A 22,729-nucleotide genomic window follows, 5' to 3' on the forward strand; every position below is an offset into this window, starting at 1 on the left:
AGGCCCCTGCTGTGGGTGCCAGCAGCATGCCTCTCCCAGCTCCAAGAAGGCTGAGTGGGCTTCTAAGAACTTTGAGGGTGCCCCTCCTGCCAGGGTCCAACAAAAGGCTAAGCACCGCAAGTCCACTGCCACTGGGAGTGCTGTTGTGAATGGCGCCAGGCCACGTTTGATGTCTCCAAACAGTCACCGTCAATGGTCAGGATCTTCGGCCAAAAGAAAGTCGGATCATACGGGAAAGAGAAGCCCCAAGTACATCCTGCCGGGGAAGGCCAAGGGGAATTGGGGCAAGGACACTCCCCCTAAGGAGAAGGCCAAGCAGGACGAGTCTCCAGCCCTGATTGTGAAGTCCCAGGTACACCTGTCGAATGCCCAGCCTTCCATCGAGGAAGGGGGGGGGGTGCCGCATCTCTGAAGGCGGCTCCGGAGTGCGCAACCCCAAAGGCGAGGGAGGCTGCATTCCAGCCCATAGAGAAGACCGTGCCGAAGATGACCATCATTTCCCCAAGTCCTTGCCTGCTGGGAGTGAAGAGGTGGGAGGTGTGGTGGCCCTCCTGGGTACAGATATCTTCTGAGGAGGAACTCACCGGCCTGCAAACCATCCAGGAGGAGGAAAACATGGGGAACCGGCCCTGCGAGGACATGGAGTAAGAGCAACAGGCGACTATGACCTGGGCTCCCAGCTGGTGCCCCAGCTGCCTATTCCGCCTCCTAGAGACCTCTCCGTGAACATTCTCTCAGCACTGCATATGCTGGTCTGAGACACCTAGCGACAGCCAACTCCCTCCCCCTGGCAACGGTAGAGCCTCCATCCAAGAAGGGAAGAGACGGATCCTGATACGGTGACCACGGGCACAGACGAAAGCAGGGTAGGGGACCTCCCGTGTCTGCCTCACAGATCTTCCCCATCGGTAGAGATAGGCTTGTTCCACTTCTCCTGAGCTTTGGAACTTGTCAGCTCACCCAGAGGAGAAGGAAGGCTCTGTGCCCAAGTGCTTGAGGGCCAAACAGTCTCCAGACTCTGGTGTCAGCAGCAGCCAAGAAGTCCTCGGGTGCTTCTTCAGCAGCAGCCACCCCTCTGGACAGCAAGGGAAAGTAAGATGCCGTGGGATGAATGGTCATCTATTCTGCGGCGACTACCATCCAGGCCGCCCTCGCCATCGTTGAACTCAAGACCGGGGGGCTGTGGTTCAAGATTGCTCCCATCCTGGACTTCCTCCCCGACAACAAGAGATTGGAAGCACTGGAAATTCTGCAGGAAGGCGGAGTGTTGTTGGACCACGCTATCACGGTGGCCAGACCTTTCCGACGCGGGGTTCTGCCAAATGGGCAACATCGTTTGCCTTTGTCGTGGCTGGTTCAAGGCCACCAACTTTCGTCAGGACGTTAAGTCGAAGATGTTGGACATGCCCTTCAACGGAGACAATTTGTTCAGCAAGGCTGTGGATGAGTCTGCAAGCCATGAAGACTGACACTGAGATGGCGTGGGCCTTGGGCACTCTTCAACTAAGGCCGTCCTTTCGGCTCTCAGGCAGCACGTCCCTAAGATTCCTCAAAGGTCTTTGGTGGGGGCTCCTTACCACCCAACTGGGGGGTGCTCCAAGGCCGTCTGAGGATGTCATCGCCAGACTCCCCCAAGCCAGCCCTTCCACATCCAAGCAGGATTGAACTGACCATGGCATCGGGCCCCCCATACGTGCACCCTGGTGGGAGGCCGGCTGCAAACTTCCTCAGCGTGTGGAAGACTATCTCCACTGACCGTTGGGTGCTGTATGCTCTCGCCCACGGACACACCCTGGAATGTCAACAGAAGTGTCCCTGAATACCACCAGTGGCCTGGCAGGAAAACCAAGTCCCTCAGCTACTACTGGAGGTGCGGGCCATGTTAAGAAAAGGCGCGATAGAGCTTGTCCCAAAGAGGCTACAGGGCTCTGTGTACTCAAGGTACTTCCTCTGGAAAAAGACCAGAGGCTGGAGGCCCATCCTTGACCTCCGTTGACTAAACAAATCAAGTCCCAAAAATTCCAGCTGATCACGCTTCAGCATGTGTTTGGACAGCTAGAAGAGGGGACTTCTGCTGTTGCTGGACTTCTTGGTGGATGCATACTTTCACACCCCCATTCACAAGGGGCACCGCACATTTCTGTGCTTCATGGTTCAAGGGAAGCACTACCAATTCAAGGCCCTTCCCTTCAGATTGAAGTGGGCCCCAAGGGTTTTTCACCAAGTTCCTGGCGGCGCAGCTGCGGGGGTTCTAAGTCTACCCTTATCTCGGCAACTGGCTCATCCGAGCCAGCTCAAAGGACATCGCTGTCGATCACACAGAGGGCTGGTCGCTTGCTGACGGATCTGGGGTTCTCGGTGAACTATGCAAGTCCTGCTTGACTCCATTGCAGGACTCTGTTTCTGGGATCCTGACTCCACGGTGTCGTGCCTGGCATCTACATCGTAGGAGAGGATAGCAGCCATTTTAGGCATGGTACAACGGCTGTTGGCCCTGAAGAGCGCAAGGGTGAGGTCCATCAAGTCTCTGCTCAGCATGTCATGCATCTACCTCTGGCTGTGCAGGCCAGGGATGCGTCCAGTACAGGAGCTCCTCGATGCCCTTTGGATACAAGTGTCAGGAAGCTTTGAGGTCAAGCTCACACTGTTTCCATCAAGCGATATTGGTGGGGAGTTCGCACACGTGTCTGCAGGCGTGGATTTCCGGACCCCACTTCACCAGGAGACTCCAGATGGACGCTTCCCTGGAAGGATGGGGAGCTCACACTGGAAGTCTTCACGCAAAAGGCCTGTGGCTACCAGAGAAGCTGTTGCACATCGTGTTGGAGCTGCCCTCAGTGTTTTGGGCCAGCACGTCTTTCTGTCCCTCAAGGGCGGGTGGTGTGGGTCTTCACGCACAATACCACCACAATGTTTACATCAGGAAGCAGGGGGACACCAGATCCCTGCTGCGCACTCCAGAGACGCAGGGCCTATGGCACTGGGCCATAGCCCAATGGATGTTCCTCATCCCATTTCATCTGGCAGGAATGAAGTGCCGACTCTCTCAGCAGGGAACTGCATCCTTGCCATCCTTCAGCAGGACCAAGTGGAGCACCTGTTCAGCAGATGGGGCAATCCCCAGATCGATCTGTTTGCAACGGCGACTAACGCCAAGTGCCTGAGGTAGGTTCGCCAGCAGGTTTCCCCAGCCGGGGATCTTGGGAGGGGGGAAGGGGGGGGGTGTAAGTCTCATTACCCTGGGATGGCCTGTTCATGTAAGCATTTCCTCCGCTGCCGTTGCTGCTTAGCCCATTGTCACTGGTTGGTTAACCGACAGTTGCCTGGCCATCGGAGCCCATTTGACCAGAGCGATCGCTGCAACTATGGGGTTCCTGTCTGGTGTGCCCATGCTGGACATCTGCAGGGCTGTTATGTGGAGGTTGACGTATATCTTCACGAAATTCTACTGCGTCGACAGGGATTCCTGGGAGGAGTCCAGAGTCGGCTAAGCAGTGCTACGCAACCTGTTTGCATGAAGGTGAGCATGGTGAGGGGATACGCGATGCTTGTTGAGCCTTGATACCTCCCGTGGTTGTGTATTCTTTATACATGAGCATGTGAATCCATACCAGACCATGCTGGAGAACAGTTGCGTAACTTGTTACTTACCCTGTATCCTCCATTATGACCCAAGGTGGAGGGGTGCTGATCTTGTCTAACAAAGTGTAAAAGGGATCCAAAGATCCTTTCTACCCTTGAACTGTAGCTCTTTCAAGGGTAGCCAGAGAAAGTTAGAGTGCCCTAAGGGCAACCCGGCAACAATAGGCAGTATGTGCCAAAAGTTGTCGGAGGATACATTATAAGAGTTTAGTCTTTTTAAAAAGAGGTTGTGTGGGGAAAAAGTTGCCACTCTGAGGTATAGGGTTAGAAGAATCCACCACTAAAGCAGAAAGTTCTGCGGGTGACACAGGTCCGGGAGATTGATCATGCTATGAAAATCATACCCAACCCTCTAGTAGCCATATGCAGTCTCTATTTAATGAATCTGCAGAGTCTAGGTTTCCAACCAGTTGGGAAGGAGTGAGCAGAATGATTGCGTACGATCAAATCATCTTCTTGGTGGTTCTGATACTCCTAATCTTTGCTCTACTTCCTCACCCCCTCCCAGCTGTTCCACCTTGCATGCATCTGCTTTTGCAACCTCCACGGCAGAACTGGGAGTTGTTGGTTGAAACACTGGTGGGGTGTATGCCAGGCATACAAAGGGATGCACCCGTAGTACCTCTCTAGTCTTCAAGTTACTGCATCCTTTTAGGGAAGCTTCCCCCATCCTGCCTTCAGCGCAGGTTATATCAAACCATTGTGAAGCAGCAAGAGCCAGGAATATTCCTGCAAATGCCATGAAGATTAAACAAATTGTTATATGGAATCTTGAATAGTTGTCTACACAATGTATGGATGTAACCGCTGTTGTTCGAGTATTGTTGCAGTTGTTCATAACACTTTAATTTTTTATTAAAGGCTTTTAAGGAGCAAGTTAAAAGGGAGAGTGTGCTCACAGCTACCAGCATTTTAAATAACCCAGTTGTGAAGGCAAGATATGAACAGTTTGCCAAGGTAAGATTTAAAGTGCATTCAGTTTCTGCAATTTTTTTTCATGCAATGTAGTTTCCAAAAATAACCATTCTTGGTTAAATCTTTGAGGGACATGATTCCAACCCTCAAGCTCAAGATGCATGTGTTAGAGGTTCTTCTGTTCTCTAGACAGTAATCAACTCCTGCAAGTTCCTATATCATTTTTAATGTCTACTTTCATCAGATGTTAACCATGGCACTTTAATGCACGTTCAATTTTTCTTTTGGCACACTGGTATTTCTAGAAAACCCAGCCTAGACAACTCACTCACCCATCTACCTCAACTGGTTTGGCTACAGCTTCGAGTTGTTCCTCATCACTAAACTAGGTTGACCTATACCTCTGTCCACCAGGCCAGAGTATAGAAAATGCATCTGAACGGTACATACCTTGAGCCATTCTGTCGGTCCTTTGTTGCTGGCGTGCTGATCCTGATGTTTTTGTGTGCGCCCACAGTGGGCCTTTACCTAGTTCCCTGAACCTTTTTGGCCAACAAAAGCCTTTTAAAGTTAAGAATCCTGGAACGAACTTTCCTGTATCTGTGCCTTATCTGCTTTCTCCAGCATGGGGTCTGGCATGGATTCACATGCTCGTGAATATTCCCAGTCAGGCTGGGAATCCTGGCTAAAATGTTTCATGTTCACTTCAAAACTGCATTTCTGGGTCATACTGCACCTTCCAATGACACTCCTCTTCCCTAAACTCCTCACCTGGTGGCCATCTTCATATTTTTACTGCACATTCAAGTGTTCAGAGTCCTTGTGTTTTGCCCTGTGGGCTGTTCAATGTTTTTGCGCTTTTTTTTCTGTAAAATGTACTGTTTTGTTCAAATGGAGCCTGTGTGCTCTTTCGCTCATTCTGCTAACAAGCGGGGATCTGTTTGTGAATTCCAATGCCCCTCAAGAGCAGAAATTTCATCGAAGATTCCAGAAGGCCATTGGGCCTACTCCGCACTCAAGACCATGTCGAAGCTTCCTTTTCAAGCTCTGCTCCAACTGCAGAACATGTTTGTGGAGGACAAACCCCTTCAATGCCTCTGTCTCGTCCATATCACAAGGAAGTGGATTGTGAAATCTGCCTTTGCTTCTGCAATCAAGCTGAAGCATCGTCCCAGTAGGCTGGCGGCGTGGCTCTGTGCCAAGGACCGGCCGGTCTCAAAAGTGGGCTTCTAAAGTCCTTTTGAGGGCCCATCCGTGGGGCTTAAGACGAGGCCAAGCACTGCAGGTCTGTTTCTGTCGGGGAGCTGTGCAAGCGGGTCCTGCAACGGGCATGCTCATCTTCAACATCTGCCCCCATTGCTCCACCTCCTCCTCTAAGAGGAAATTGGCTAACCCTGCAAAGTGCAGGAAACGCCAGAAGACTATGGCGCAGGAATACTACCTGTCCCAGAAGGCCCAAGTAGCACAGGAGAAGTCGTTGAAGGAGTTGGTGGCGGCTACCCTCTTAAAGGCTAAGAAGGGAAGACAAGGTAGCCTTGCCAGTGTCCTTGCCCCCGAGATGGGAGGCATCAGCCAAGCCGGTGGAGAGGACACCGGAGAAGAGGCTGCCATCCCTGAGCCCCAACCAGACTCCCCAGAATGCAAAGAGTGGGTTGGGGGGAGAGGCCTTAACCATACTCCAGGGTATAGGCATTTCTTCCTCAGACTAGGGGCCCAGGCATACGTCCACACGATCCTGGAGGTCGTAGGAGACTGCAAAAATCCTGATGGGATGACAGCAGACCTGTCGACCTAGTGTGGGGGGAGAGGAGGAAGTGGCATCCTACCCCACTGCATCAGCCTCGTGTGACCCCACCAGAGACAGGGACTGACGAGGATGATGACATGGGCACAGCAGGTGGTTCGCAGTAGCGGAGGGACACTAAGCCCCCAACCCCCCAGACATGCCCTTCGACCTTTTTGTGGAGGCTGTCGAGTCGTTGCCGGCCATTAAGACTGACACCAAGATGGCCTCTGCCTTGGGCACTCTTAAACACCGCCCGTCCTTGCGTGCTGCGGGCAGAAAATCTGGCTAATGATTGCAGGGTTTCAGCGGAGGATCATCTTCATACCATCAACCCTCCTGATCCACGACCCAGGAGGGCATTCCAAGACCTCTGGTGGAGGTGGCTGTCATGGTCTCCCAAGGCGGCAGGCAGGCCCCAAAGCAAGATTGAACCTGCCAGAATGTCAGGCCCCCACCCATGTAACCCAGTGGCTGGCTGGCTTCCTTAGTCGGCGAGTGGGAGAAGAATCTCCACCGACCGATGGATGCTGGACGCTCTTGCTCACGGATCTCCACATCCTGGAGCTGTGGGCCGCCCTCTGGGCCCTCATGTCCTTCCTTCGTGCCTCAAGGGCAAAGTGGTGAGTGTCTTCAGACACCACAGCTACATCGGGAAGCAGGGGGGGCATCAAATTCCCACGCTCTCCAGATAGGCGCAGGATTTGTTGCACTGGGCCGTCGACAGATGTTCTCCAGCATGGGGTCTGGCATGGATTCTCATGCTCATGAATATTCCCCGTCGGGCCAGGAATCCTTGGTAAAAAATGTCACTTTCAAACTGTCATTGATGAGCTCTGGATCATACTGACCCAGCCAATGACTGCCCTCTCCCTAAGCCCCTCTGTCTGCCATCTTCCCATTTTTGTACTGCACATTCAAGCATTGGGCGTCTTGTGTTTTGCGCCAAGCTTTTCTACGTATTCTCACTTTTTCAATAGTTTTTACTTTTGTCAAATAGAGCCTGTGCTCTCTAGTTCTTTTAACCGGCAAGCATCAAGTTTCATTGAAGATTCCAGAAGGCCATCGGGCCTACACCGCACGCCGGACCATGTTGTCGGAGGAGATGGGTGGAGGGGGGGGCGGATATTCCAGCTCTGCTTTAGCTGCTGATTATCATGTTTGTGGAGGACAACCACTCCCAATGCCGGTCTCCATCCGGACCATAGGTGTGCAGATGTGAAATCTGCCTTGGGATCTCAAAGCACACTGTCAATTATCGTCACAGTAGGTTGGCAGCATGGCTCAACACCAAGGCCTCTACCCCATACAGCAAGCCTCACCCACATCTAGCCGGTCTGAGGAGCAGGCTTAGTCATGTGAGGGCACTCATCCGTGGGGGCCCCAAGACGATCCCAAGCACCGCAAGTCTGTTTCCGTCAGGGTTGTCTCAATCTTGGCCGGCTGCCTCCATCTAGTCATCGCTCCAGCTTGTCCTCTAAGAGGACATCGGCTAACCCAGGGAAGCTGCGGTAGAAGACCAAGGCACAGGGGAAAGGTGTCCGACCTGCCCAGGTGGTCAAGACAGTCATCCTCCACTATTGACCTAGTGGTGGCTGCCCTCTTGAAGGCAAAAGGGCTGACCTGCTCCTGGTGGTACCCTGATTGGCCCTATCCCAGAAGCGGGAGGCCTCGGCTGAGCTGGTGAACGCCTGAGAAGAGGACCCCCACCAATGCAACACATTGATAGGCTGACTGGCAGCCTAAGTCAGCGAGTGGGAAAATTTCCACTGACCAATGGGTACTGGACTCTCTCGCCCACACACTATAGAATTCCAGCAGAAGTGTCCACGGATGCCACTGGTGGCCTGGCAGTTGCAGCACATCCCTCGGCTCCTACAGGAAGTACAGGCCGTGCAAAAAAAGGGGTGATGGAGCTAGTTCCAAAGCGATTCTTGGGCTCTGGAGTTTACAAATACTACTTGGTAAAAACTGGGAGCTGGAGGCCCATTTTAGACCTGCGACGCCAGATGGTCACGATGCAGAATGTACTCGTCCAACTGGTGGAAGGAGACTTCTTATTGCTGGATCTGGCAGATGCATACTTCCATGTCACCATTCACGAAGCATAGGAAGTGCCTGCACTTTGTGGTCCAGGAAAGGCATTACCAGTTCAAGGCCCTTCCCTTTGGATTGAAGTCGGCACCCAGGGTGTTCACAAAGTGCCTGGCACAATTGGCTGCCCATCTGCGTCTAAAAGGGATACATGTGTACCCATACCTCGACAACTAGCTCATCTGCGCCAAGTCCAGTGGGGTAGCCATCAAACAAACGGAGAGGACCGTCTGGCTGCTGACTGATCTGCGGTTCTCAGTCAACTATCCAAAATCCTGCTTGATACCATTGCAGAACGCACTCTTCCTGTTGGCCGGGCTCAACACTGTCTCCTACCTGGCGGCTTAACTAGTAGACTTGTACTAGAGGATGGGGCTCTGTATACCAAGGGATCGTTTTTATAAAGTCTTCTACAGCATGGCGTCTGCCATGGATTCACATGCTCATGAATTTTCCCCGTCAGGCTGGGAATCCTTGTTAAAAGGAACTTTAGTTTATAAACTGTCACTCATATAAGCCAATCACTGAGATCTGGGTCATACTGCCTTCTCCCTAAGCCCCTCGGCCGCCATCTTCAGATTTTTACCACACGTTCAAGTGTTGTGAGTCCTCGTGCTATAGCTCTCGAACTTTTTACTGTGTATTGATTTTTTTCGGCTCCGCCAATTAATCATCTGATTAACGGGGACCCATTTTCGGAAGCATCAATGCCCCTCAAGTGCAATTTTATTAGAATTTTTTTTTTTTACTTCACTTCTTGGAGATTCTTGAGGCCTACCCCGCGTGGACATGGCCTAAGATAAGGGAGACTAGACGCCTTTGTTCAGGATCTGCCCGGGATGTGGACTACAGAACATATTCCTGGAGGATGGGCACTCCTGGTGCCTTTACTGCCTACACTCGGACATATCGCACTTGGGGAGGCCTGTGTTCTGAAAGGATATGTCCACCCGCACCATGAAGGACCATCACAAGCGGCTCGCTGAGTGGCTGGAGACCAAGTGTTGGGGAGAATTCTCTGATTAGGCTAATTTCCCTTACCTATTGAGTCCCCCAGCAGCTTTGCTGGATTTCAGGGTGTTTTTTTTTATTTTTTTTTTTTTTTATACTCCTAAGAGTGGGTTTGTTTTTTCGCCAGTGTCCAGGGCTTCTCCCCCATGAGATCAGATCCTTCCCTGATCTCTAGGGCCTTTGAACTGTTTCTGCTCAACCCCAAGGAAAAGGAGTTTCCTTTATCGGCAACAAGAGGCTAAGAGGAAGACGGTGCTCTCGAGCCTTCTGTTGGACGACATTGGGAGGAAGGGATGTCCCTCCTGAAGAGCCCATCCTCGACCCCGGCGAAGAGACGGTACGAGAAGAAATATCGGGTTCCAGACTTCAACGATGTGCCTCAGAGCGCCGCCGTCCCCGGACTTGCTGGTCTCGGCAGCAGCCAGGAAGGAACTTGCAGGGTCGGCGGCATAGACTGCCACTTCCCCACCGGACGGCGAGGGGAAAGAGGCTAGATGCATCATGTAAGCAGCGACGACCATTAATGCGGCCAACGCTCTCGAGGCTCACGACGGGGAGCTGTGGTTTAAAATCGCCCCTCTCCTGGACTTCCTCTTTGACGACAAAGGGTGGAGGCCCTTGAAATCCTACAAGAAGGCGAGGTGGCTTCGGGCCATGCCATCAGTGGTCACGGACATCGCCGACACCAGGTTCCGCCAGATGGGCTCAAGGCCAGCAAATTCTGTCCAGGCAAGGGTATTGGACATGCTCTTCGGGGACAACTTGTTCGGCAAGACGGACGAGTCACTGCAGGCCATCAAGCCAGACAGATGACCCGTGCATTGGGCACACGCCAGCAACGACGGCCGTCCTTCCGGTCCTCTGGAGGCAAGTCACAGGGTGCCTCTGAAGGATTGAGTGGCAGCTCTTCATACTGTCAAGCAGCCCATTCTTCGCCCTAGGAGGCCTACAGAGGCCACAGCAACGCCAGAGGAAATAGTCATTGCCAAGGGGCCGAAGGTTTTACGGCCTCAGTGAAGTAGGACTGAACCGGCCGTGACATCGGGCCCCCACATGAGCACCTCAGTGGGAGGCCGGCTGGCGAACTTCGGCATGTGGAAGTCTCCACTGGCTGTTGGGTGCTGGATGTCCTGGCCTATGGACACAACCTGGAGTTCCAAAGGAAGTGTCCCCGTTTTTCCACCTGTGGCCAGGAAAGAATACCATGTTCCACAACTGCTTTTAGAGGTACGAATGATGCTGAAAAAGAGCGTGATAGAACTCGTCCTGAGGCTCCGGAGTATGCTAGCGGTACTTCCTCGTCCGAAAGACCACCAGCGGTTGGTGACCCATTCTAAATCGCTGCCTCAACAAATGCATCAAATCCCAGAAGTTCCGGATGGTCCCCTTTCAGCATGTGCTGGAACAGCTGGAGGAAGGAGGAGGATGCTTATTTCCACATACACAAGGGGCATCAATTTTCTGCGCTGTGGTCCAAGGGCAGCACTATCAATTCAAGGCCCTTCCCTTCGGTTTGAAGTCAGCTGCAAGGGTCTTCAAGTGCCTGGCACTGGTGGCTGCGCCTGCAGGCATCCATTTCTACACCTATCTGGACGATTGGCTCATCTGAGCGAAGTCAAGGGAACTCGCTGTCCGATCTGCTCATGGAACTGGGGTTCTCGATAAACTATGCTAAGTCCTGCTTGGTGCCATCGCAGGACGCTCTGTTCCCGGGAGCTAGACTCCACACGGTTGACCATGGAAGTTGCTAGGGTGAGGTTTATCAAGTCCCTGCTTGGCATGATGTCATCGTGCATCTCTCGTTCGGCTGTGTAGGCTGCGGCCTCTGCAGGAGTTCCTCGATGCCTGTTGGATACAAGTGTCGGGAAGCTTTGAGGACAAGATCGCCCTCAACGAGACATTCCGTTGAGTGATTCGATGGTGGGGCGTCTGCGTGCATCTCACAGCGGGCACAGACTTTCAAACCCCAGCGCATCAGGAGACTGACAACGGACTCCTCCACTGGAGTGATGGGCCGCACATACTGGAAATCTCCACGCGGTCTTTGGCTCCCAGAGGAGAAGACGTTGCACATCAACGTCCTGGAGCACCAGGCCATGTTTTGGGCCCTCAAGTCATTCCTTCCGTCCCTCAAGGGCAACAAGGTGCCGGTCTTCACTGACAACACCACCACGATGGTCTACATTCAGAAGCAGGGGGGCACCAGATCCCCCAGCTCTCCAAGGAAGCGCAGGATCTATGGCACTGGGCTGTTGCCCAGAGGATGTTCCTTGTAGCCTTTCATCTGGCAGGAGTGAAGTACACTCATCGACTCACTCAGCAGGGAGCTGCGCTCTTGCCACGAGTGGGAGCTTCGGCAGGATCAGGTGGACCTATTGTTTCGACGATGAGGCAATCCCCAGATGGATCTATTTGCGACGGAACACCGTGCCGAAGGTTCACCAGCAGGTTTTCCCCAGTCTGGGAGCATGGGATGCATCCTCATTCCCCTGGGACGGCCTCTGTTTCCGCCGTTGCTTCTGCATCTCATCAGTCAACTCAGATGGTCCTGGTGCAGGATGATCCTCGTCGCACCGGCGTGGCAGAGGCAGATATGGTACCCGGACATTCTGAACATGTCAGCATCCCCCTCCAGTCAAGCTTCTGGCGGACGCAGATCTTCTCGCCAGGAAAGGAGGCACAATTCTGCACCACAACCCAGGGTCGCTGAACCCGCAGGCCTGGCTCCTGCAGCGCTAGAGGCTGGAGGATACAAGATCCAGGCAGACTGCAAGGAGGTGCTTGCCAAGGCCAGGGCTTCTTCGACTCTTGTGCTACAGACATAAATGGGAGAGGTTCACGGTCTGGTGCCATGCACAGAAGATAAACCCTCTACGGATTACGGCCCCTCAAGTGCTACCATACTTGCTGTCGCTGGCCAAGGCTAGGCTGGCGCACTCTATCAAAATCCATTTGGTGGCTATCTCCTGCTACACCAGGACTCAGGGGCAGTTGTTGGCAGAGGTCGCATTGCCTGGTTAAGGAGTTCATGAAGGGACTTTTCTGCTTGTTCCCGCTGGTGAAGGCTCTAGCCCTGGCGTGGGAGCTCTCAATGTGCTGCTGACTAGGTTCATGGGTCCTCCGTTCGAGCCTCTGCATTCGGCCCCTCTGAAATTCCTATTGTGGAAGATGTTGTACAGAGGTGATGGCCACAAGAAAAAAACAAGTGAGAGATTCAGGCCCTCACCTGTAAGCCTCCGTACTTGACATTCCACGAAACGAGGGTCATGCTGAGGACGCACCCCTCCTTCATGCCCAGGGTGCTGTCGGACTTCCATTTCAACAAGCCCTTGGTGTTACCTGTTTTCTTGCCTTCGCCGGCTGAGATGACTTTGCACTTGCTTGATGTTAGAGCGCTAAGTTCTACGTGGACCACACAGAGTTTTCGAAAGGCATCACAGCTGTTTGTGAACTTTGGTCCTGTGAACCAAGGGAAGGCCCTTCAAGTCTTCCATTTCCAGGTTGCTCTCTGGCTGTATCGCCCATTGTCATTGGTTGGCAAACTGACTGTTGCCTGGCCATCCGAGAGCCCATTCGACCAGAGCGATCACTGCAACTGCAGGGATCCTGTCTGGTGTGCCCCTGTTGACATCTGCAGGGCTGCTACATGGAGGTCTACGCACACCTTCGCGATGATCGACTGGGATTCCAGGGAGGAGTCCAGAGTCGGCCAAGCAGTGCTGCGCAACCTGTTCGCTTGAAGGTGAGCCAGGTGAGGAATTAAGATGCTTAATGTTGAGCCTTGCCACCTCCCGTGGTTGTGCATGTGTACAGCTATGTATTTATTCATGAGCATGTGAATCCATGCCAGACCCCATGCTACAGAAGGAACAAGTTACTTACCTGTAATTCTCCAGCATTGATTCACATGTGAACCCTCCCGCCTACCCCTCTGCGGCTCTTCTCTTGGTCCTACTGCCCCTTTATGTGCTACCAAATCTAAAGATGGCTGCCAGAGGGGCTTAGGAGGGGACAGTCATTGGCTGGGGGCAGTGTGACCCAGAGACCAGTGATTGGTTATTAGGAGAAAGACTGTTAAGAAACTAAACAGATTTTTTCTTTACTTAGGATTCCCAGCCTGACGGAATATTCATGAGCATGTGAATCCATGCCAGACCCATGCTGGAGAACAGTTACAGGTGAGTAACTTGTTCCTTGCCTCCATCCCTCTCGTTCCTCCACCCAGGAAGGCCTTCAGGGGTGGTTGTCGTTGGGGACCGCAGAGAGGTCCGGCTACCTTCAGGCAAGATTGAACAGGCCAGGACGTCTGGCACCACATGTACACCCCGGTGGGAGGCCAGCTGGTGAGCTTAGTAAGCCTTTGGAAGACCATCTCCACTGTTGGGTGATGGATGCTCTCACCCACAGACACTGGCGTTATGACCAGTGTCTGGGAATACCACTGGTGGTCTGGCAGGAAAACCACGTCCCTCAACTGCTGCTGGTGTGGGCGATGTAAAAAAAAAAAATAATAATAATTAAAAAATAAATAATAAAAATAAAACACAGGCGAAAGACCACCGGGAGGCCCATTTCAACAAACGACAACTAAACAAATGCATAAGGTCCCAGAAGTTCAGAATGGTCACTCTTCAACACTTGCTCGGACAGCTGGAAGAGGGAGACTTTGTCATTGTTGGACCTGGAGGATGCATACTTTCCCGTCCACAAAGGACACAGCAAGTTTCTACGCTTCGTCGTCAAGGGGGAAACATTACCAATTCAAGGCCCTCCGTTTTGAAGTCGGCGCCCAGGGCCTTCAAGTGCCTGGTGTTGGTGGCGGCCCATCTGCGACTGCAAGGGATCCACGTCTACCCTTATTGGATGACTGGCTCGTCCAGGCCAGATCAAGAGACATAGCCGTCGACCACATGGTGAGGACTGTCCGCCTACTGTCAGATCTGGGGTTCTCAGTAATTTCTGTTGCTGGGTGCCCGGCTCGACAGTGTCATGTCTGGTGTCGCTGTCCGAGGATAGCAGCCATCTTGGACAAGGTGCAACGGCTGTTAGCACTGAAGATCGCAATGGTGAGGGCCATCAAGTTTCTTGTCGGCATGATGTCGTCCTGCAGTTCCCTCATTCGAGACTGCAGGTTGCGGATGCGCCCTCTACTCATGTTTGGGTCTAGTGTCCAGAGGCTTCAGGAAAGGATTGGGCTCGAGTAGTTCTGTCGAGCGATACAGTGGTGGCGTGTGCTATCTGAGGCATGGATTTCCAGAACTCTCCCATACTAGGGAGCGGTCATGGCAAACACTTCCTGGGATGGGGAGCACACTCCAGCCATCTTCACACCAGAGGCCTATGGTTACCAGAGATGTTACACATCGTCCTGGAACTACTGGTGGTATTTTGGACTCTCGGTCCATTTCTACCATCCCTCAAGGGCAAGGTGGTGGTCTTCACTGACAATACCACTGCTATGTTTTTCGTCTGCAAGTAGGTGGGGGGGGGGGTGTGCATGCAGGGGGCCACCAGATCCCCAGCATGCCAAGAGGCGCAGGATTTATGGCACTGGGCTGTCACCCAGGGATGATGTTCCTCATTCCATTTCACCTGGTAGGAGTAAATGCCACCACCGTCGCAGGCTCTCAGCAGGGAAGCTACACTCTTGCCATGAGTGGGAACTTCGACAGGATCAAGTGGGCTACCTTTTCGTCAAATGGGGCAATCCCCAGATGGATCTGTTTGCGAAGAACCCAGTGCCGTAGGTTCGACAGCAGGGTCCCCCAGCTTGGGAGCATGGGGGACACATTCTCCTTCCATTGGGGAGGCCCGTATCTGTATGCGTTCCTGCCGTTGCTTCCTGTCATCAATCAACTTGGGCCGGTGCAGGATGATCCTCGTTGCACCAGTGTGGCTGAGACAGATCTGGTAACAACCTTATCGGCATGTCAGCGTCACTGCCAGTGGTTGCAGATCTTCTCGCCAGAGAAGGAGGCACCATTCACCACAACTCTGGTCTCTGAACCTGAAAGCCTGGCTCCTACAGCATTAGATTTCGGTGGTGGACTACAAAGATTCTTGCCATGGCCAGGGCGTTGTCTAATTCAAAATGCTATGGTACTAATGGAAGCGCTTTGCAATTTGGTGCCGTTAACAGAAGATCGACGCTCTGTGGGTCACAGCCACTCCAGTACTTGAATATTTACTATTGTTGGATAAATCGGGACTTGCTCATGACTCCATTAACGTTCATCTGGCAGCTATCTTTTGCTACACCAGATCTCCAGGACGGTCTTCTCTGTGGTAGTACCATCTAGTTAAGGAGTTAGTCAAAGAACTGTTTCGGTCGTTCTCACCAGTGAAGGCCCCCGGCATGGGAACTCAATGTGGTACGTGTAAAGATGCCAGTGGGGGGGTGTCTGTACGCACAGAGGACCCCAGCCAAGATTCTCTATTGGCACGTTTTCGAGCAATCAAGGCCTCGCTTCTCAGGAGGTCATGCAGGCTGGTTCTTAAGTACAGTGTAGTGTAGTCCCCAAGCACCCAGAAAGGAATGTCCACACACTATCGGGTAAAACAGTCTTAATATAATTAATATTCAAAGGTGAATACAATATCACGATAACTCACTTTGTACTCCGAAAATCAACAATATACAGTTCTAAAGTGGCATCACTAATGTTATCGGATCTCATTAAATTGCATACGGTCAGAATGAGACACAGATCAAAATAAATAGGAAACCAGCAGTAGAGGGAGGAAGGAAAGCAGGATGGTTGAACAATTGGCAGAATACTGGTCCCGATACCTAGACAGTTCTGTGTGGAGATTCCCCCACCTGGGCAACCTGTAAAGCAAAAATGTATCACAAGCCCAATCCATATATTCACACTAGACTTTCCAATAGTTCTGCAACCCCAAAGTACCTTGGTGTTGTAGCGTTCCTCGTCGGGGAATCAACGGCCCTTCTCGAGTGTCCCCCCTTTCAGGCAGGAGTCGGGGGTCGTCGAATGTCAACCGGTCGAGCTACGACGTTGAAGTGGCCGTCGTTCCTAGCGGTGCTCATTGACTGGGAAGCGTAAACATCCTGCAAGGAAGAGGCGTGCGGGGCACCTCGGTGTCGATGGTTCTGGACCGCAAAGAGTTTGAAGAACTGTGGCCCAGCAAGGGCGTCGAGTCGTCGGCGTCTTTGGGTGGTAGGAAACCCACCGGCAGATGCTCCTCGGCGTGTTTGACGGTCAGGCCTTCTCCAGCAGGATACAGCGGCGACGACGCAGACGAGAGCATCCTTGGATCAATGAAGTTCTTAGGCAAACGGGAGCACAGTGGCTCCAGTCGGCGACAGCGGTTGTCAACGGTGGCGGACAACAGTCCGGGCGCTTCTCCTTGGAGTTCCGCAGCAGTCCACGTATCAGGTCGGCAGCCTGTCGAAGGTCTGTCTACCAGGGAGCTTTGGCAAAGATCTGCTGGTGCATGATGGTCCCTCGTAGCTCGGGAAAAGGGCGCCTTACCAGGTACTCTCTGTGAAGGAGAGCAACAGCAATTCTTCTCTTCCAGCAGGGCTTCAAGTGTCAGTTTCACTCCAGTTACTCTTCGTAGTTTGAACTTGAGCTCTGAACACTTCTGAACATGATTCCTAGCAGTGAGAGGTCCCCCAGATATACTGTTGATCTCCCATTCATCCCGCTGGGTCACACTTAAGCATCCAATCACTACGAAGGGCATTCATACAGGCAGGTAACCAATCAGGTGCATAGTGCATGCAGGCCATTCACTCCTCTCCAGACACCTGCAACAAGTTATGTGTATTGGGACAAGTAACGAGCCATTCAACACTCCACATTGCATTCATACCGGTTTCGGGCAGGGTTGTCTCAGTCATTGTGTCAACCACCAGATACTAGACACCCACAATATAGAATGCGTATTCGTCACACTCCATTCACCCAGGTCCCACCCACAGGCGTACCCACAACATACGGTCGTTGAGAAGGCTCCAGCCAGTCTGGTCCACACTTCCCCACACTACCATATATGGAACTTCCACCCAATAGCCAGTCAGGGGAAATGGACAGTCAGGGCTTCCCGAGACTTAGGATCAAGGTAACAGGTGCTGGAAGGCAAGAGGCCATGGGGGCCATTTTGTCTCTGTCAGGAATCTACTGATTCCAATGACAGGGCATCCCAAAATGGAGGACGCTCAGGGCACCAGTCAATTCAGCACGTAGCTGCCACCAGCCCATACCATGCTCTGTGGGTCACACAAGGGTGCCCAAAAACATACAGTAAGGGCACAGGCTTGCATCCCTACCTATGGGTGCCATAAGGGTATCCCATGGGTCTGTTCACCAAAGCAAAAGAGCTCCACCGCCAGGAGTCGCACATTAACTCCTGCGCGGAAAACGCGACAGAACACATGATAAAAAGCAGTAAAGGACAAGGATATGGAGGCCCTGTCCCTCCGATGGATTTCCAGCATCCCAGTGCTTACTAGGCTCATGGGGGGGGGGAGGGTTCCAATCGAACCAATTCTTTCAGCTCTGCTCAAGTTCCTGTCATGTAAGACCGCTTTCCTCATGGCCATTACCTCTGCCAGAAGAGTAGGTGAGATCCAGGCCCTGTACTGCAAGTGGCCTTACTTGACTTTCCACGAGACAAGGGTGTTGCTGTGGATGCACCCCTCCTTAATACCCAAGGTTACGTCCGAATTCTACAAACGAACCCTTGGTCTTACCTGTATTTTTTCCGACTCCTTAGTCGCCAGCTGAAAGAACTCCTGAAGTTTACATGGCCTGCACAACTCGACTTTTTGTGAACTTTGGACCTGTCCAAGGCTTCCATTTCCAGGTGGCTCTCCAGCTGCATCACCCACTGTCACTGGTTGGCCAGCTGACTGCGCTCTGGGGCGATCGCTGCTACGTGTGCCTGTCTGGAGTGCCCCTGCTGGACATCTGCAGGGCTGCTACATGGAGGTCTATGCACGTCTTCACTAAATTCTACTCCGTCAACAAGAATTTCAAGGAGTCAAATCGGCCAAGCAGTGCTGCGCAACCTGTTCATTTGAAAATGTGCCTGCTGAGGAGGTAAGATTGCTTCTGTTGAGCCTTGCCACCTCCCATGGTTGCATGTGTATAATGCTATGTATTCTTCTCCAGCATGGGGGTATGGCATGGATTCACATGCTCGTGAATATTCCCCGTCAGACTGGGACTACTCGGTAAAAAGAAAAATAAGTTTCATTTCTGAACTTTCTCCTAATAACCAATCGCTGAGCTCTGGGTCCTACTTCCGCAGGCAATGACTGCCCTCTACCAAGCCACTCCTCTGGCAGCCATCTTCAGATTTTTACCGCACGTTCAAGTGTTGGGAGTTCTTGTGTTTAGCTCTAGCTTTTACTGGATTTTTTTTTTTTAGAGTTTACTCTATTTTTCAGTCAGTTGGGCCTTGTGCTCCATTGATCAACCTTCCAATTAACGGGGGCCAATTTTAGTGCCGTTTCCAAATGGGGGGGGGAGGGGGGGAGTCTCCTTCCAGATGATTCTCAGGCCTACGCTGCATGGACAGAGAAAAAGAATTCAACTCCCCTGTTGAGGACTTGCTGTGGCTTGCGTTATGTCTTTTCAGATGACCAGCATTCCAAGTGCCTTTACTGCCTGTACCCGGTGCACATGGGGCGGATTGTGCGTTTTGCCAGGAGATGTCCCCTCGCACGATGAAGGATCAGCGCAGGCGGACGAGTGGCTACCGGCCAAGGCCCCTGCTCTGGTTGGGGTCCCAGCAGCAGGCATCTCCCAGTTCCAAGAAGGCTGAGCAGGCTTCTAAGACATTTGAGGGCGCCCCTCCCGCGGGGCTCCAACAGAAGTCCATTGCTACAGGAGCACAGTTGCGACAGGCTCCTCAGCGGCCAGGGCACACTCTCCTCCGTCACCAGTCAGGATCTTCGGCCAAGAGGATGTCGGATCATCTGGACCGACTCAAGGAGAGGCCCAAGTCCATCCTATTGAAGTCCAAGGGGAGCGGGGCTCGGACCCTTCCCCTAAGGAGAAGGCCAAACAGGACAATACTCTGTCCTTGACCATGAAGGCCCAGCCTTCCATCGAGGGGGTGATGGCGTCTCTGGCGAATGCTGCCGAGACAGTCCCACAGGGCACAACCCTGAAGACCAGGGTGTCCATTCCTCCCAGGAGGGAGGTTGCGTTCCGATCCATAGAGAAAACCCCAGAGAATAAGATGCCTGTCATTTCCCCAGGACCTTCATCGCTGGACATTCAAGGGATGGGATCGACTCCGACACAGCGACGACATGTGCGGAGCAGACACCAGTGTCTTCACTTAAGAGGCCTGTGGTTTCTGGAGAACGTTGCACATCAACGTATTCGAGCTGCGGACAATGTTTTGGGCTCTCGTCTTTCCCTCTGTCCCTCAAGGGCAAGGTGGTGCGGGTCTTCACGGACAATACCACTATGTTTTACATCAGGAAGCGGGGGGGGCACCAGGGTGGGTGGGGCACCAGATATTCGCCCCACCCCCTCCCCCCTGCTCTCTCCAAAGGGACTCGGGGCCTATAGCACTCGCTGCAACCATGGGGTTCCTGTCTGGTGTGCCCTTGCTGGTATCTGCAGGGCTGCTACGTGGAGGTCGACTCACACCGTCACCAGATTCTGCATCGGCGGATAGTCCAAAGAGGAGTCAAGAGTCGGCCAAGCAGTGCACGCAACTTCTTCGCTTGAAGGTGAGCCTGGTGAGCAGGTAAGAGATGTTTGTTGAGCCTTTGCCACCTCCCGTGGTTGCATGTATACTGCTATGTATTTATTCATGAGCATGTGAATCCATGCCAGACCCATGCTGGAGAACAGTTACAGGTAAGTAACTTGTTATTTACCACAGGTAGACTTTAGGAAAACTCCCAGAAGCAGTGGACCCAAGCATTCATTTCAAAGCAAACAAATGCAAACTCCATTTTGTCTAATCCATGAAAAATGGATTCCACCAGCCAAGCCACATGACTGTTTGGTGGACAAGGGGTACTATTGTGCTACCCCTGCCTTAGGAGTCACAACTCATAAACCATAGCACATAAAATAGAACCACAGTTCCAGGCTTTGGATTAAACTTTTGTAAAGAAAGCTCAAGTCAGAAGAACTACAGGTGCTGCATCATGGTGTAGAAGATGGGCTTTCTACTAGCCATATTGGGTTGTTTCAGACGAGCCCAGTCCCCTCTGTCGCTCAGACCCCTCATTTGCAATGTGCATTTTCACAATCGTCACATATTGCAATTGTTCTACAGTGAAGTTACTATTCAGTGACCTCATTTGCATACAAGCAACACTTGCTCGTAGATGTCATTTAAGCAGCAACTTGAGGCAGGCTGCATATGTTCTGCATGAATCAGTCCCTCAACACTAGCTCTAATGCTTTTTTTCATTGACCTGTGACAGGACCTTGAGTAAGTAAAAGCTATGGTCCTTTCTGACAATGGTGGTCCATTTTGCATTCCTACGAATCCCACTCAATTTTCTCTTGTGGAATTTGCAGTAAGTGTGAAGGATCTGCAGCCCTAACACTGTGCGCATGGGTTCACCTGTATGCAGCCTCTTTCCAGACTTGCTTTGTCTATATTGTACCAGAAATGGCATGTGCAACAATGTTGCACGTGCAGTAACTGATTCCCTAAGTGGAGCAAATTGTAATTGCACAATGCAAATGTGTAAATGGTGCGGCAAATGTTTATGGTGAAAACAAAGGCCCAATACTTTCTTTTTGTTCATTTTTAGGGTGAAAATCCTTTTGAAACTGTTGAAACACAGGAATCTGTAGTAGGAGAAACTGAAGCTCAAGATGCAACAGAGCAAACTGATTTTTCTGAAGATGCAGCTATTGATTTCACAGAAGACACCACAAACTTTGTGGAAGAGACCGAAACCACCACCACCGTTGAAGAGACTGCTACAGCAGATGATGCACCTGACTTTGCCGAAGACTCAACTGACCAAATTGACTTCACATCAGACTATGTCACTACGGAAGAAAATTAACTTGTCACGAAGGCAAAAATACATTTGTTTTCCATTTCTAATTCTGATTTGTGACTAAGCCCACAAATATCCAATACCGATTGTACAAGTATTTTCCATTACATTGCTCACCCTGCATTCCAGTGTTTATATCCCTTATTATAATTTCTGCATTTTTTTGTATTTGTTGGGTACAGTTTTAGTTGTGGTTTTATCAAATCGATGCAGTGTGAGGCTTAGTTATTAAATGTTTCTTTAGTTCTAGGATTGCTTTCTAGTGTTGAAACACACAGCGTCGAGGGAAGAAAGTGTCTAGTTTTAATAAAACATTTTATGCTGTGAATAATGGCGGATTTGGAATGTATTGGTCCATGTCTGGCTTAGGTTGCACCTTTTCCATACTTTTGTAGTCATGAATTTAGACACTGAGCCTGCTTAACTCCTGTACATTTTTCATATTTTACATGAATAAATGTTTGTCTCAAAACATTATTTGGATCTATTCTCCTTTTTCAGATGTTTTTAATTGGTTTTCACACGCAATATATGCTCAGCATTAGTGTGCACATTGACACAAATGGAACACTGAACTTTTTTAAGGGAGATGTAACCTTACTAAAGTTAATGGGCAACAATACCAGCAGTGCCAAAACTAAATATAGCCATGAAACCTACGGTATTACCCAATTGACCTTTTACAATTGACCTTTATATTTTCGTTATTTATATATGCATTGGTTTGGTTTTGGATTATAAATAATAGAAGGGTATTGGGTCAGGGGTTGCAGGTGGTTTCCCCGCATATATTCTAATAGACCTTTTAAATTGGGTCAATCCTCCCAAGGTCAATTAGTATACAGCCAAAACGACACTAGGCATCTGGTAGGAAAACCTAGCTAATGAGAACAGTTTTATTGTTTTGCAGAATACAATACAAAGCGAACACCAAAAGAACTGGGATCCCATCCAGCCAGTCACTCGCCCATCGTGAACATTACAACCTAAGAATACATTTCTGACCATATGCTGAATAATCTTGTCAACCTATAGTAAAAGAACCAACCAATAAACTTCCCCTATGACAGTTCAAGCTTAGTTTCTAACTCCTCCACAGTCTAATGGCTCCAAGTTGTATCGTGGCAAGGTAGTCTTTTTCTGATGCTTGTCAATCTGCTTAGAATCGCATCCAGTGGTCTCAGTGTTATTGCATCTTGTCTTTCGAGATTCTAAAGGGGACGTAGACATGGGTGTGCCTGTAACACTATCCCTGACGTGTAGTGTACCAA

General features: G+C 51.3%; 1 protein-coding gene across 4 annotated transcripts in view; it reads left to right on the forward strand.

Moving 5' to 3' along the window:
* Positions 1–21,932, forward strand: part of LOC138541450 (DBIRD complex subunit ZNF326-like) — an 86,399-nt gene extending 64,467 nt beyond the window's left edge. For all 4 annotated transcript variants that reach the window (XM_069641760.1, XM_069641761.1, XM_069641758.1 and 1 more), the window contains exons 9-10: positions 4,504–4,599; positions 21,204–21,932. In XM_069641760.1, coding sequence (XP_069497861.1) covers positions 4,504–4,599; positions 21,204–21,464 — 357 coding nt within the window. In that variant the 3' untranslated portion in view covers positions 21,465–21,932. The remainder of the gene's footprint in view (positions 1–4,503; positions 4,600–21,203) is intronic.
* Positions 21,933–22,729: the final 797 nt, after the last annotated feature.

This window comes from Ambystoma mexicanum, chromosome 1q (genome assembly GCF_040938575.1).
Source record: "Ambystoma mexicanum isolate Mex_15411 chromosome 1q, UKY_AmexF1_1, whole genome shotgun sequence".
Taxonomy (NCBI): domain Eukaryota; kingdom Metazoa; phylum Chordata; class Amphibia; order Caudata; family Ambystomatidae; genus Ambystoma; species Ambystoma mexicanum.